The 17,398-nt window shown below is 45.4% G+C and overlaps 1 protein-coding gene across 1 annotated transcript in view; it reads right to left on the bottom strand.

The window, feature by feature from the left end:
- Nucleotides 1-17,398, bottom strand: part of QARS (glutaminyl-tRNA synthetase) — a 220,450-nt gene that overhangs the window by 193,287 nt on the left and 9,765 nt on the right. Inside the window, exons 3-5 of the mRNA XM_029601243.1 lie at nt 14,132-14,241; nt 5,731-5,806; nt 5,159-5,223 (exon numbers count right to left, since the gene is read on the bottom strand). Coding sequence (XP_029457103.1) covers nt 5,159-5,223; nt 5,731-5,806; nt 14,132-14,241 — 251 coding nt within the window. The remainder of the gene's footprint in view (nt 1-5,158; nt 5,224-5,730; nt 5,807-14,131; nt 14,242-17,398) is intronic.

Here is a 17,398-nt window from a genome sequence, read left to right as displayed (position 1 = left end):
ATGAAACATCATTCACCAGGCCTCTGAGACAGGCAAGAGCCGCAACTTGTACCTTCAAGGAATTAAGGGCCAAACTTTTAATCAACCCATCCTGCAAAAAAAATCCAGAATGACAGATTTTTAACTGAACGAGGAAGAAAACCCAGCTTCAAAAACTCTCCAATCACACACATAAGCCAAGGAAGTGGAGAACTTGCAAGCGCAGAGTAAGGTGGTAATCACCGCAGAGGAATAACCTCACTAACAGGCGATCCCTCTCAAGGGCCATACCGTAAGACAGAATGGAGTCTGATCTTCATGAAGAATCTATCCCTACTGTAACAGATCCATGTGTAGTAGAAGATGAAGAGGGGCCTCCACCAGGAGTAGTCACAAATCTGCATACCATGGACACTTGGGCCAGTCCAGTGCCACCAGGAGTACTAGCCCCCTGTGGCCTTCGGTCTTGCAAATTATCTTGCCCTGCATGGGCCACCGACGAAAGGCATAGACAGCGTCTATTCCCAGGGACCACAGATCTCTCCTGCAACTGTAGAACAGAGGAACCTTTGCATTTCAAGAAGTCGCCAGCAGGACTAGGAATGGAAGGCCCCAGAGATCCACAATCAGCCGAAACATCTCGGCTGACAGCACCCACCATACTGAGTCCAGACTCTCTCTGCTAAGAAAGTCCGCTCTTACATTGTCTTTCCCTGCAATGAGAGGCCAAGAAAATCTGCAGATGACCTTCCGCCCATTCCATAAGCTGGTCTATTTCTTGCGACACTTTCTGGCACTTGGTTCCTCTCTGGCAATTCATATAGGCCAGCGTCGTCATGTTGTCCAACATCATGCTAACCGCTTGATTCCACAACATGTAGCTGAACTGCAAGCATGTTAGCCGTACCCGCCCAAGCCTCCAGGCAACTGATGGAATGCCGAAGAAGCCCGCTGGAACAACGCCCTTGGGCTGTTAACTCCAGACAGTGAGCTCCCAAACCATGAAGACTCGCATCTGTAATGAGTACCAACCAGTTCGGAAAGAACAAGGGAACTCCCTTTCTCAGATGATTCTCTTGCAACCACCACTGGAGATGAGAACAGATTTCCATCAGCAAGTGGAGCTGAACCGCATAGTCCTGAGATTGCGGGTTCCAACGAGATAGCAGAGCGCACTGAAGAGGATGCACATGCGCCCTTACCCACAGCACCACTTCCAGGATAACTGCCATTAAGCTAAGCACCTGTAAGTAGGGCCACATCGTTGGTTGTTTGGTGTTCATCAACGGATGTACTTGAGAAATCAATTTCTGGATCCGAACTTTGGTAGGAAAACTCTACCTTGTCCCTTCTCGAACCGGACCTCCAGATATTCCAAGGACTGGGGTGGCTGAAGATTACTCTTGGTCAGGTTCACCACCCAACTGAGCTCCTGCGATAAGGATAAGATCACCTTGTGTGCCACCAAGTGGCTCTCTGCCTGAGGCTTGGCTCGAATCAGCCAGTTGTCCAGATACGGGTGGCACCAGGATTCCTTCTTTTCACAAGGCCGCCACTACTACCACCGTAACCTTGGAAAATGTTCTGGGAGTGGTGGCTAGACCAAATGGGAGCGCTCAAAACTAATAATGGAGCCCCCACACCGCAAAACATAGAAAGCATTGGTGTTCCAATCGAATGGGAATATGAAAGTAAGCCTCTGACAGATCCAAGGAGATCAGAAATTCCCCCGACTACATCACCATCAGAGCGCAAGGTTTCCATACGAAAATGAGTCACCTTCAAATGACGACCTTCTTGAGATCCAGAATAGGACGAAAGGAGCCCTCCCCTTCTTGGGCACAACAAAATAAATGGAATATTGCCCCATTCTTTCTTGAGACAAGAGCACCGGAACTACAGCCCTCAGTCTGAGAAACCTTTGAAGCGTAAACTCCACTACCTGTTTCTTCTACAGGGAGTGGCAAGGGAACACCATCAACATGTCCCAAGAAATACTGTGAAATTCCAGTGCATACCCTTCTCGTATCACCTCCACGACCCACTGATCCGACGTGATCTCAACCCACCTCCGATAAAAGAGAGAGAAAGACGTCCTCCTAGTTCCTGCTCTGGAAGGTGGACCAGCAAGCCTTCATTTGTAGGCTCTGGAAGGAAGGCCACCCGACCTCGTTCCTCTCTTGAGCTGCCAGGGATGAAAGGCCTGAGACCTACCGAAAGGCCAAGTTCACTGAAAGTTCATCCCTCTATAGGGACGAAGATGCCTGGAACCCCGGAGACAACCCCTCATACCAAAGAGGCACTGTAACTGCTTCTTATCCTCCAGCAACCGAGGAACCGGAGACTCGCCCCACTTACTGGACAGTTTTTCCAACTCCTTCCAAGACAAGAGCGAGCCTTTAAAGGGCATCTTGGTAAGATTGGCTTTCGAGGCTGCCTCAGCCGACCAATTTTACAACCAAAGTTAACACCTGGCCACTATCACCGAAGCCTCTCTTCTGGCAAAGGTCCATACCAAATCATAGCCTGTGTCTGTTAAAAAGGCAGCAGCAGGTTCCATATCTGCTCTGAAATTCCCTCCAGACTCATCCAGCTCTTGAGAGAGAAGCAGACTATCTCGCCACTAGGGCGCACAGGAGGCAATCTGTAAATTCATCGTCACCGGCACAAAGGCTTGCTTAAGAATAGTCTCATTCCTATCATGCACATCCTTCAAGGCTGCTCCTTCCTCTACGGGGATAGTCGTCTGCTTAGAAACGGCACATACCAGAGCATTCACTTTGGGAAGATGCAAACATTCTCACAGCCGTATCCAGGGGGTACAGGCCTTCCAATGTCCGACCCCTTTAAAAATCTGCCTCTGGGGTGTCCCATTCCAGATCAATTATTGAATGGTATCCATCACAGGGAAAAAACACATGAGGTTTTCCGTAAGGAAACCAAAATGGGATTCTTCCACGGCTCCGACATAGCACCCGAACCAGGGACATCCAGCTGTTTCAAGGTTTGGGAAATCAGGGCCGGCAGGTCATCTCTATGAAAGAACCGCAATATGGTTCGATATGGTTCCAGCCCTGGAGGAATTTCCCCATCTTTCAGGGAATCAGGATCAACCTCATCAGTGCCATCCGGATTCCTATTGGGAAAACCTGCAGGGAGCAGAGGTGAACCCCGGTGCTTAAACACAGGACTGGCAGAGGGAAGAGCCACCGGCTGAGGGTCCAACTGAACAGAAATAGGTAAGTTGAGGATGGCACCTGAAAAAAAAAAAAAGCTTGTAAGCCTTGAAAAAAAAATTCCATCCAGGAAAAGGCAGCCGGGTCCAAACCAAGCCCAGAAGGAACTGAGCTGGTCCTACAGAACTGCCCTCGCCAGCGCAGGACCAGTCAAGGGAGAGCCAAAATCTGGCATCCCCCCAGTCAAAGCTGTGACCAATCCATCATCAGAATGGCTTAGCAAAATCTAAAGACAACTCTACCTGAGCATCTGAGCAGCGCTGACAGAGGTCTGAAGCCAGGTCAGGCTGAGAAGCACTAATATGACAGGCAACACAAATAGGAAGACGCCTAGGCTTCTTGCTTACCGGCGCCATCACGGCAGTAAGCGTGCATCGGAACGGTTCGCGCTCAAAAAAGTGCGCCCAAAAATGAAGTGCCTAGAAAAAAGCATGGCGAAGCACGCACACAACTTGTGCGCCCAGTTAAATGTCTAAAGTTTCTGCGTGTAAAAAGCGTGCTCAAAAACTGAGCGCATAACATGTGCACAGCAGAGCCAATGCACTGTGCATACCAATGGACTATAGAGGGCAGCAGAACAGGCGTGAAAACGACTGCTGCGGCCTACCACGCAGTGTGCAAAAACAAAGCCTAGGTGCGGGACCTAGCCCTCCAGAGGCCACTCAACCCGCCTGACTGTCCAGTTCCCCAACCCCGACGGGAGTGGGAAAGAACATCGGTAAGGCGGCCAAGGACAGAGACCAGAGATGTCCTGAAATCCCTCTGTCTCTGATTCAGGTTAAAACTGCCCTTTATTTATTTATTTATTTTTTTGACCTTACCTGAGCTCAGTGCTTACCGGCTGAGTACAGAGATGGTCTCCAGCTGCAGGGGAAGAGGGCATCTGCTGTCACCGCCGCACTCGTTCTCCTGCACCCAGCTCCTGGACCAAGGCACAGCTCTGAGGGACCAGGGAAATCACCTCAGGAATTCTCAACTAGGGGAGGGACCTTTAGGTATCAGCGCAGAGAGCAGGGCTTTCTTTTCCTGAATTTAGAATTTCAAATTTCTCCTTCCGAAAAGCTCGAAGCAATCCCCATAGGGAGATGCATGTCCACCAACTGCTGGAGACGTAGTATACTAGCAGGCTGGGGACACTGCAGGGCTATACATACTGATGTCAGTTTGCTCATAAACCCACTGGTCCTGAGTTCATCTGTCTACACGCTAGGAAATGTCCATTGGACTTGGGTGATCACTGCCCATCATAGTCAAAGAGACATTCTTGGCTAGTTTGCTGTTGCCTTCTACTTCCACACAGCACCCCTCTTCCCTAGTGATCCCCAATCCAGGTACTAGACAGACCTAGTCCTGCTTAGCTTCTAACAGGCTCTCCCAAGGCAGTATTGGTTTGGCTCAGAGTACAAAGAACTTAAATAACTATTAAAACTGAACTATCAAATCATAATAGAACAAAAAGTATTTTAACAAAGTGTCTCCTGATTTTTTAATAAAGAGCAACTTATAAACTTCCAATGTGGGTAAGGAAGAATTTAGTTTATCAAGCAAGATAAATGTAATCTTCATTCAGATAATAGTGTTAATAGGATTTATCAACATAGGAAGGGATTATATCCCGTTTGTTTCACATAACCTTGGCCTCAACTGCTATAAATAAAATAAGTGTGTATTAAAAAAATGCAATAAAGCAATGGTTCTCAAACGCATAGTTAACTGGGTTTTCAGAATAGCCACAGTGAATACAAGTGAAATAAAATTTGCTCCTACTGGGTCTCCAAGCATGTAAATATATTCTATGTATTCTGAAAACCCGACTGGCTGTGAGGTTGACAAGTCTGGGTACTACTGAATTAAGAGCACATTTTTTGTCAGTCCTGTTCTAAATGGATTCCATATACATTCAGTTCTGAACTGCCTCAAAGGGTCAATATTCACTCACCTACCTGCATGTCAACTTCATTCTTAATAATCTTGCCATCTGCCCACTTCAACTTGCTTCTTGCCTCCCCTGTTAAAGAGAACATAAGAGCTTAAATCAGTAATTCAATTTTGCATTTATATACTACTGTCCTCCCTAAGGACAATAAGTGCTTCACAACCATAAATAATATCACATACTACAATAAGAGTATAACCCCAAGCATTTCCCTATCCCTGACTCCCCTCCAGGGAAGAAACTATCAGTAAAGTCTCTTCCAGTGCAGAGATACTTGACACCATCTGATTCTTCCCCCAAAAATTCCCAGTCCAAGCAAATTTATTCACTGCATCCAAATGTCCAATGCCAAGAATATTTCTTCTGCTAATCAATCAATGCTTTACGATAAGAACAGGGAATGAATACAAAGACAACTGGATACAGTCTGATTAGCTGCTCACACAGATACATATTCATCCAAAGATCTTGGAAAAATAGACAACACATTGTTGGTAGGGTGCAAAGCACACAGATTTTCACCTTGACATTCCTCTGCTATCTCAGCTGCTTACACATAGTAACATTAAGTCCTCTCACCCATTAGTGTTCCCATATTGAAATGATAACGCTCCATTAGAAGCTGGGCTCTGTATTTGTGAATAGTTGCTTCCACCTGCAAAAGAACAACAATACGAAAAAAACATTAAAAATCAGATAAATTGTGAGAAGGCACTCCTTAGCCAATTAAGAAGGAAAGCTGATTTTGTCTGGGTAAAGGGATAAATAAATAGAAAAATGAATATTAGCAAGAACAAAACATAAGGGTCACAGGGCTCTACATAGACAAAGCCCTTTTTGCAAACCTGACTTTTCTGATTGCTTGGTAAGAGCCTCCAAAACATGTACATTTCTTATCCCCTACCAGGCGCACACAGATTCTTTATAAGGAACATTCGCAGATCTCTTTGAAAGTCAGAACTGGGCCACAAAGTCAGGGACAGCAGTCAGCACAACCACAAGCCCAACTCATACACAACCCTTCAAGGGGTTTTCTCTCTCCCCCCCACCCCCCCTTACAAATTGTGAGAGAATCACTACTCTACTGGGAAGAAAAAAACAAAAAAAACACAGAAAAGGCAGCGTAGAAAAAAAAATGTTCCCATGGATTTTACAATTTATTTTTTAAGTATGTTTTATAATGTAGAACCCCTGCGAAACAAAGCAAAAAAAAAAAAAAAAAAAGATATAAAATTCCCTTAAGTGCAAAAAAGAAATCCATTTGACCAAACATAAGCTGTTGCTAACTTTAAAGGTGATCTCTTCCTTTGAGTTTATGCCAAAGTCTAGGCCACCCAACCCTAGAAGACAGCAGCACATCTGAATTAGTTCCTATCTGTGGTGATTTCCCCTCAGCAGCAAATGCCTGTGATTCTGCGCAATACATATATGCCTGAACACTTACTATCTACCTACTCATGTATTGGAATTTTAAAAAAAGTTAATTGTTTTGCTATTAATCAAAATGGTCAATTTGAGTTCAAAAGTCAAAATGAGTAATATCCGTCTTCAAATTCATTGTTCAGTACATCAGACGAAACCAGCCAATATGAAACACTGCTATTCAGACTTTGCACATACAACTGTATTAGTTGGATATATAATGCACTGAGAAATACACAGAAAGATCTGGGACCGAAAATGAAGAGCAAGTTTACTTACCATAAACGGTGTTTTCCCAAAGATAGCAGATGAATTAGCCATGCTGTCTGGGATGTCCTCCATGCCACTAGGTGGCAGAGCTCTCAAAAGATCATTGAATGTTCCTGCTTGTATCTTCCCACATTTCCCCAAGTCTCCTCAGTCCGTAACCAAGCAAGACAAGATGCAATGCTAGAACTGTCCGGGGAGACGGGCAAGTCAGCATGGCCAATTCATCTGCTATCTACACGAAACACCGTTTATGGTAAGCAAACTAGATCTTTTCCCGTAGATAAGCAGCATGCTGTGTGGGAGTCCCCAGCTGAGTATTGAGCGCAAATTGTTTATATCATGTGCCCATGACGAAGAGAATGTAGTGTAAACAGGAGGCGGACAGTTCTTATGTTCTGAGGTCGCTGTGCTTAAGAGAAATTAAACAATGGTCAACATTCTATGAAGTATCAGAATTGGAAATTGAAGCTATGCTAAAAAAACTAAACCCCGCCCCACATGCTTGTGACACAACAACAACCACAGATATAAAGAAAGTAGCCAACACTGTATCACAGACACTGGCAAAGATCGTTAATCTGTCCTTAGAGGAAGGATCCATGCTAGATACATTGAAAGGAGCAATCGTAAAACCTATTTTAAAGAAGAAAAACAGCGACCCACTCAACCTGAGCAACTACAGACCTGTTTCAAACCTACCCTTAATTGCAAAATTAATAGAAAAAACTATACAAAAGCAACTAGCGGAACACCTAGATAACAATAACATTCTATATCCCTCACAACATGGATTTTGAAAACATTATAGCACAGAGACACTCCTACTGGCACTGACAGACAACATCATGAGGGGATTCGATAACGGTAAACATTACATTCTAGTGATGCTAGACCTCTCAGCAGCTTTTGATACTGTAAATCACAACATACTTTTAAATAGACTGGAAGAAATAGGATTAGGCAACAAAACAATTAGCTGGTTTAGATCATATCTAAGCAACAGATATTTTCAAGTTCAAATCAAAGATTCTATGTCAAAAAAAAATAGACCTTCAAACAGGAGTACCACAGGGATCCGCCCTGTCTGCTACACTTTTCAACATATACATGCTGCCATTATGCCACCTGCTAGCCGGCCTGGGAATCACACACTACATATACGCAGACGATATTCAATTCATATTACCCATTGATGATACAATTGAGAAAACACTAAACATAGCGAACATGTATCTAGACATTATCAAACAACTATTAAATCAAATGGAGCTAGTAATCAATATAGAGAAGACACACAACCCAATCACACTCAATAACAACAAACAAATAATACTGGCAGAGAAAGTACGAAATCTAGGAGTAATAATAGACACAGAACTAAGCTTAAAGCAACATATATCCATAAAAGTAAAGGAAGGATACGCCAAACTCATGGTCCTCAGAAAACTTAAACCACTTCTAACAACCGCAAACTTCCGAGCAGTACTACAAGCACTAATATTTGCAAGCACTGATTATTGCAACACCCTTCTACTAGGTTTACCTTACACCTCCATAAGACCACTACAAATATTGCAGAACACGGCTGCAAGAGTATTAACTGGAAAAAGGAAAAGAGACCACATTACAGAAACACTGGTTGAGTTGCACTGGCTACCCATTGAACAAAGAATACAGTACAAAACACTATGCACCATACACAAATACATACACAACGAAAACGCAGACTGGCTTAACACAGCCCTCCGCGTACACATCCCCAACAGAAATCTAAGATCAGCCAACAAAGCACTTCTAACTATTCCATCAGTCAAAACAGCAAGACTAACCCAGGTAAGAGAGAGGGCATTATCCTTAGCGGGACCCATACTATGGAATTCCATGCCCTTGGAATTAAGACTACAAAGAGAAAACAAAACATTTAGAAAAAATCTAAAAACTTGGCTATTTAAACAAGCCTTTCAAAAAGAGAAGGGGGAATAGAATCCAGGGAACTGCAAGGTTCAAAACAGGGAAGAGCAAGATACGAAACACCCACACAAACAGAAATCACTAAGGGTGTAGATTTTAACTGAATTCATCACTAAGGATAAGTTACATCTATAGAATGAGTCCTAGACTCAAAACTGCTATAGAATTGACCTGGACATGATAGTGATCACACTCATTTATTAATTAGCATTAACTAAAAACTATGTTACCGAACCTTATGGCACCTGTGTAAACTGATAGATTTTAATAGCATTACTTTTGTGCCTTACTGTAAACTGTTGTGACTGTACCCACCTTAACGACGGTATACAGTAAAGATTTAAATAAAATAAATAAATAAATGTGTCAGACTTGAGAATAGTCTGCCCCATGCGTGCGTCGTTCACAGTGCTTGTCTAAACAGTAGTGGGACGTGAACATATGCAGTGAAGGTGGCTGTCTTACAAATGTCCAGAAGAGGCACTTCGTGGAGATGAGCTATTGAAGCAGCCATAGCTCGGACCTGGTGCGCCTTGGGTGTAGTAGGCAGGGTCGCTGAATGTTTTTGGTAGCAAAATTGAATGTAGTTCGAGATGCAGGACAATACTGTTCTCTTGCATACAGGGATGCTGGGGCATTCGGTTTGAAGAAGAGGAAGAGCTGAGAGGCCCTGTGGTCCGAATGAGTGCACTGTTTATAATAAGTGAGTGCTCGTTTGCAATCCAATGTGTGGAGTCTTTGCTCGTCCTCGTCCACATGAGGTTTTGGGTAGAAGGTCAGGACGGAGATGGTTTGGTTGATGTGGAAAGCGGAAACCATCTTTGGTAGCAAGTTAGGATACGTACGTAGTTGTCATGGTAAAACTCTAGGTAGGTCGGGTAGTGAACTAAGCCTTGTAGTTCGCTTATACACCTTGCGGAGGTGAGGAAGACCAATAATAGCACTTTCCAGGAGAGGAACCTGGGATGACAAGTGTCCAGCGGTTCAAAGGGTGGTAGCATGAGTTGTTCCAACACTATGTTTATGTCCCATGGAACTGGAGGCTTCTGAACCAGGGGCCAGAGACACAGGGCCCCTTTCATAAATCTGGAGACAAGCAGGTGACAAGAGATAGGTTCCTCGTTGAGAGGAATGTGGTAAGCAGCTATGGCACTGAGGTGTACTTGTACAGAGGCTGTGGTGAGACCTTCCCAGTAAAGTAGATGGAGATAATCCAGGAGGCATTCTGGCGGGCAGGTGAGTGGATCTGTTCCCTTGGCTGAGCACCAGGAAGCATAACGTGCCCATTTCCGCTGGTAGCTGAGTCTAGTCGAGGGTTTCCTGAAGGAGACTAGGATATCCTGAAGATAAGAAATGTTCAGGCATTGGAATATGAGACTTTCAATCTCCATGCAATGAGATTCAGAGATGAAGCAGGTGAAGCAGAGAACCCCCATCCTGGGTGAGCAGGTGTGGGCTGCTGCCGTGCCCTTGCTAGGGCGATGAGTATTAAGTTGGCGTTGTCTGCGATGCACCTCTGGATTGTGTGGGAGATGAGAGGTATCGGAGGGAAAGCATAAAGCAAGCCCTTCGTCCAATCTATGAGGAACGCATCCTGTGCCAGCCGGTGTGCACTGAGCAAAAGAGGTGGACCTGTTTTGTTCCATTGCAAAGAGGTTGATTATGGGGAAGACCCCAAGTGGAAAAAATTTAATTAGCCACATCTTGATGGAGTTCCCACTTGTGGGGATGAAAAATTCTGCTCAATTTGTCTGCTCTGGAGTGGTTGATTCTGGGCAGGTAAGTGGCCTGTAGGGAGATGGCTCTGCTGATTGACCATTCCAAGATCTCTACTGCTTCTCTGCAAAGGCTCCAGGAACCTGACCCTCCTTTGTTTATGTAAAACATGGCGACTTGGTTGTCTGTGTGGATCATGACAGTTTGCCCATGGAGGGTCTGTTCGAAAGCCCAGAGGGCATTTCGGATGACTCGGAGCTCCAGAAGGTTTATTTGTTGTATTCCTTCCCACCCGAATCTACAGGTGGGTGAAGTGGGCTCCCCAACCTGTGGTGGAAGTGTCCGTGGTGAGGACCGTATGATGACGAGGGGGTCGAAGAGGTAATCCCATCTTCAGCGCCGATGGTGTCCATCCACCACCGTAGGTCTCTTTTCATGCTGGACGTTAGTGTGATCAGGGTGGAGAGGGGGCTGCAGAACTGGCTCCATTGGGTTTTCAGGCCCCACTGCAACTGTCGCATATGCGGTCGCTTGTGAGATATGACAGATGGACTCTGCCATGTGTCCCAGAATGGTTAGGATTTGACAGGCGGGGGCAGTTGTGGTCATTTGGAGGCGACCTGCAAGCGTTGTCAGAGCAAGCACCTGGGATTTCGGAAGGAAGGCTCTGTCTTGAATGGTGTTGATATAAACCCCAATGAACTAAGATTTGCGTAGGTTGCAGATTTGATTTCTCGTAGTTTACGAGGAGGCCTAGATTGTCTAGGAAAGATATGGTTTGAAGAAGATTTGTTTGGAGAGAGAGGACCGGTTGGGAGTTACAAGCAGCCAGGTAAGGAAATATCTGGAAGCCCCGGAGGTGCGCCACCGCTAGGCATTTTGTGAAGACTCTGGGGGCAGAGGAGGCGCCGAATGGGAGAACTTGCACTGGAAGTGCCGCCCGTTCACAATGAAACAGAGGAATCGCCAGGAGGCAGGATGCATTGGTATATGAGCACATGCATCCTTCAAATCCAGTGAGCCATCCAATCCCTGGGTCGAAGGTAAGGTAGGATGGAATTGAGGGATGTCATCTTGAATTTTTCCCTCTGTAAGTACTTTATGAGAGAGCGTAGGCCCAGGATGGGCCTGAGGCCCCTGGACATCTTGGGAATGAGTAAGTATTGAGAATAGAAACCTTGTTGGAATTGCGAGGGAGGCAGCTCTCAAATGCACTGTTGCTGGAGAAGATGGCTGATCTCCTGAAGCAGAGGTCCGCGGTGTGCATTGTGATGTTTCTGGTGGGCTAGATGTGGTAAGGTTAGAAAAGAGAAAGTTGAGGGAATATACATCCCGTATGATGTTTAAGACCCAACGGTCAGATGTGATGTTGTCCCAGGCTGAAAGGAACTGGGATAACCTGCCTCCTGCTATAGGTGGTGGTAGCGGTGGGGATGCAGCTCCTAAAAATCCTGTGGGGCTTTCGGAGGATGAGGTCCACAGATTGTCTAGGTTGCCGAGGTGGGTGAGGGCGCTGATGTGGCCCGTGCTGTTGGAAGGGCTGCTGATGGCTCGCTTGGTATGAGGAGGGCCAGTAAGATGGATACGGTCTATATGGCTGTCAAGGGTAGGCTGTCTTCCTGTACAAGGAAAAAGGAAGCCTGGATGAAGGACCTACGGGAGGGGCGGTCAATGACAGGACAGCTACTTTCTGCTCTGAGTTTTGCAACTGTCTCCGTCAGCTTGTCTCCAAAAAGATTGTCTGGACGACAAGGAAGATCCGCCAGTTTCTCATGAACATCATCTCTAATGGCACTCGCTCGTAGCCATGCTAAGCAGTGCACTGATATGGCCTTGGCAGTAGTTTTAGCTGGCGTATCAAACCCTTCGTATATTGAGCGAAGTAGGTGACGCAGGCCCTCCTCCATGTCATGGGACTCCTGTTGGGGGGGGGGGGTGTATTTGAGTAAAGCCTAGGTTTCCTCTCTTCGCCCTCCGCATCGTGGATGCCACGAAGACAGATACATGAGGGAGCTGGTGACTCCCGCACGTGGTATTTCAGATCCGTTTTTCTGGAAGTTGGTTGCCCCGAAAAGGGGGATTCCCATGCTTTGGCTTTACAGAATCTAAGACCACGTGGGAAGGCAGCACCATAGGTTCTGCAGGAGCGTCAAAGATTTTCTTTTCAAGATTCCCAACATCTCCTGCCTGGGGTCTGGGACCTTCCTTATCTCTAAATCCAGGCGTTGGCCCACTTTCTCCAAGAATTTCTAGTAGGAGATATCCTCCAGGGGAGAAACTGGTTCAAGTGGAATTTCTGTGGGATCTGATGGGTATCCCATGGAGCAGCCAGGTGAGGAGGATGGTCTGACGAAGCCGAGGAACTGCAGGATATCCCAGGAGAAGAGAGATCCCCCTCCAAATCTATGACAAGAAGAGGAGAAGGCTCCCTGGGCCGTTTATGTCCAGAGGTGTGTTTCTTCGGTGGCCTGGAAGGTGTCTTCGTCGGCTGCATCGGTACTGGTGCTGTAGCATCGTGGAGAGACGCAGGGGTATGTGCCAGAACCGGCTGTGCATCGGTGGGCCTTGTCTTCTATGCCGGTGCAATGTTCTTTTGGTGCGCCGGTGCTCTTTTGGTGCCTTTGATGCCAATTACTTCCTTGGTGCCGACAACACATCTCCCGCGCCATGCCTCAGCATCACGAGGGCTTACTTCGGTGCCGGTTCCGATGGACCAGGGGGTCCACGGAGGTGGCCCAACGATGAGAAGGTGTCAAGACTTCCGGTGGGGTCCCGGAGAGGATCTAGTACACACCTCCAAGGGGGCATAGGAACCCGATGCTGCTCCATGGAGATGGGCGATTCTGACAGCCGTCTGCACCTGGAACCGCGGGGCCATGCAGCCGCAGTCCTGACAATTAGGTTGGTTGTGGGCTGGACCCAGACAAATATAGCACCAGTCGTGCCCATCAGTGGCAGACAATTTTGCCACATTGACAGAACTTGAAGCCTGGTGGACAAGGCATCTTAAGTTCGGCGGTGTTTTAGGTTTTTTTTTTCTTCACAGAAAACACTTTCTCTGAGAGAGGAGAGCTCCAAGTGCACTCAGTCGTGCGGAAAAAAATGGACCGAGGAGACTCAGGGAAACACGGGAAGATACAAGCAGGAACACCTCACTGAAAAAGTTCAGTGATCTTTGAGAGCTCTGCCACCTAGTGACACGGAGAACGTCCCAGACAGCATGGCTAATTCATGCTGCTTATCTACGGGAAAAGTTATTAAATAAAACTATAAGACCATCCAAAATGCATACAAATGGATTTGACTGTATACTGAAAAGCCTAATGCAACAGAGCCATAATGTGAAAGCCACATAATTTCTTAAAGAAAAAATACTTTTTATATTAAGTAACTGTTCTTCTCCTACTGGTCTTCAAAATTCAGAGCTCTTTTGGGTAGAAGGTGTACATTTCAGACATGACACCTGTGAATCTTCTTGCAAGTATGGTTTCAGAACATATTGTGGAGGCCAACTACGAGAAAGCACACTTTTGTAGGTCCTCACTCTATCAGTCAAAAGCCAATTCTTCCACCCTGGAATGAGAGCCAGAAATGTACTCACAGCTTCTTCTATCTCCTCTGGAGTTACTGTAACACCAACACCACATTCATTCTCAAACTCTGCAGTGTCGATTGGATCTATGGGATGACTCTTCACATACTCTAGTGCCGCTGGGAAAAAGAAATACATTTGTTTAAGGTATAAAAATCTACAAGCAGCCCACAATTAAATAAGCACATATAGGAATACCTGAAGGAAACAGCATGTAGGATCAGAACTGGTTGTTTCAATGATGGGAAAAAATTGCTTGGAAAAAGATTGAGATACTTGCTGTAACAGCCTACTTGATTCTGGGAAAACCTGATATGTCCTGCATTTACTCTTTGCTCACTTATTTGGCTCTCAGTAAGTTCCCAAATCCCATCACTGACAGGCCGATACAGTAAAGTGCGCTCCGACGGAGTGCACTGTTAACCTGCACTTGGACACTCGTTTTCCCTTACCCTTTATTCAGTAAGGGGCAGAAAACGCGCGTCCAACCCACGGCACCTAATAGCGCCCTCAAACAAATGCATGTTGATGGCCCTATTAGTTATGCCCGCGGGATACAGTAAGTAAAATGTGCAGCCAAGCCGCACATTTTACTCTAAGAAATTAGCGCCTACCCAAAAGGTAGGCGCTAGTTTCTGCCGGCACCGGGAAAGTGCACAGAAAAGCAGTAAAAACTGCTTTTCTGTGCACCCTCCGACTTAATATCATAGCGATATTAAGTCAGAGGTCCCAAAGGGTGTAAAAAGTAAAAAAAAAAAAAAATAATTTTTTTAATTGGGCCGGCGGCTGTCAGGCCGAATACCGGACGCTCAATTTTGCCGGCGTCCGGTTTCTGAGCCTGAGGCTGTCAGCGGGCTCAAGAACCAACGCCGGCAAAATTGAATGTCGGCTGTCAAACCCGCTGACAGCTGCCGCTCCGGGCTAAAAGGAGGCGCTATGGACGCGCTAGTGTCCCTAGCGCCTCATTTTGCCCGTTTCTACCACGCCACCTAATTTACATACTGCATCGCATGCACCGGCGAGTGGCCGGTGCGCGCGCCGGAGAGCGGGTGTTCGTCCGGTCTCCCGCATTTTTACTTAATCGGCCCATTTGTTAGCACCCCCTGCCCCTACTTCTGTAGCAGAGCAGAGTGTGGAAGAGAATGGGTCATCACTAAAAAAGTATTCTGGAGTTTCATGAAAATGGATGCCAACGTATAGAAATCTTGACAGACTGTCATAACCGAAATTAAGGTGGACAGACTACAGACATAACAGCATCTTCACGAATGTCAGCTGGTTGGCAGAGAATTATAGTCAAACTATATTATAATTTTATTCCTCTTTTAAGTAGTTACTGAAACTACAGCAAGCCCTAGTGCTATTTCCATCTACCTCAAATTTGAAAGTTTACCCTAATAAGGAAATATGGCAGTACAACTAGTCCTCATCCAGTGCACTGCTCTTTAACTACTATCAAAAATATATCTATTAAAATGTTTGAACACGAGCAACTTAAGGCTCTATGATGACATGTATCAACATGAACTGTCAGGGCTGGTCTACGTTTGCCCCAGCTACACATGGCTGAGGATCCTACAACCGGCAGAATCCAGAAATTAAACCAAGTATTTTTAATTGTATGCTGTGAGTAAGCCTCTTTGGATGATGATTTACTTTTTTGGCTCTGTATCCCAACAGCTCAGAGCACTTACTATTTATCAATATCACAACTTTTCCTGTAAGTAAAGTTATATGACAAAGATAACAAGAATAAAATCAGAAGCAGCTTTCATCGAATAAATATAAATAGGTGCCTGAGGCCATTTGACATTTAACACAAAGGTCCGAATCAAAAAGCCAAACTTGTAACCCCTATTTCTGTCTAAAAAGGCTTTATGTAGAATCTTAAACTGCATCTCTCTGGAGTAGACATCCGAAGTCAAATGATATATAGAGAAGAAGCAATCCGACATTTCATCTTATTTCAGTTCCCAAGTCCCTGGACCATTTTTTCAGCTAGATCAGGTAAATGGGAGACATGAAGAGTGCTTCTAAGGAGTTTGTAGCACCATGCTATCTTTTTTGAATTTGCTAGGGGTATGCACTGATCCAGCTTCCCCACAATCTGCGTCACAGAATGTTGTCTGCAGAGGGATTTTATGAAGTGCCGTACTTGCAGAAAGCCATAGAAGTGACTAGATGGAAGCACATCAGTTGAATTATTAGATACACAATCCCAGATTTTAACTAAGCCTCTATGCCTCCACAAATAAAAACACACCAAATGCCTGGCCTGGGGAAAATTAGGCATTTAAAAAATGTATAAAAGGTGAGAAATATGGGGACACTTTAAAAGAAGTTTGTAACACTGAATAGTTGATTACAAGCGAATGTTTAGATTGTGTGAATGTTAGCGTGAGTGTGCACTGACCTGGTGGTCTGTCTGTATGGATCTGCCAATGGATGAGTGGAGGGGGGTGCTCTGGGGTTTATTAAGCATACAGAGACAGGATTTTTGTAGTTCCGTTTTTACATACTGTTGTTCTATGTAGGAAAATTAGTTTACCTGATAATTTTTGTTCCTGTGGTACCAAGGATCAGTCCAGACTGCTGGTTATGCCTCCCTTCCAGCAGATGGAGTCAGAGAAAAGCTGAAAAGCACCCCTAGATATACTGGTGTACCCCCTGCGATCCCTCAGTATAATCAATATCAAAAGTAGAATGAAACATCTCTCTCATCCTGTGTGAAAATTTTTTATTTTTTTTTTTACAACCACCAATGACTAGAACAAATAAGAATACTCTAAAAATACTAGAAACAGTGTTTACCTTTATCTTTTATGCTCCCCTGTCTTTTTTTGTTGTTGTTGTTTTAATTCAACTGTGACGAGAAAGAACCAACAGAAAATATGACAAGTAAACGAGCGGACTCTTCTGAAATATATATCTACATGGGCGGACATCAGGACTGATCCTTGGTACTACAGGAACAAAAATTATCAGGTAAGAAACTAATTTTCCTTTCCCTGTACATACCAGGATCAGTCCAGACTGCTGGGATGTACCGGAGCCGCCTTAAATGGGGTGGGACCCAAAGAGTCCCGCTCGAAGCACACCGCTGCCAAAGGAATCTGCAGTTGGATCCCGGGCATCCAATCGATAGTGTCTAGCAAATGTGTGCAAGGACTTCCAAGTAGCCGCTCTACAAATTTCCTGGGGTGAAACACATTGGCTTTCCGCCCATGATGCCGCCTGAGAGCGGAGAGAATGAGCCTTAAGGCCATCCGGAACAGG

Source organism: Rhinatrema bivittatum, chromosome 4, assembly GCF_901001135.1.
Source record: "Rhinatrema bivittatum chromosome 4, aRhiBiv1.1, whole genome shotgun sequence".
In the NCBI taxonomy this organism is placed as follows: domain Eukaryota; kingdom Metazoa; phylum Chordata; class Amphibia; order Gymnophiona; family Rhinatrematidae; genus Rhinatrema; species Rhinatrema bivittatum.
This window is presented reverse-complemented; position numbering and strand designations above follow the sequence as displayed.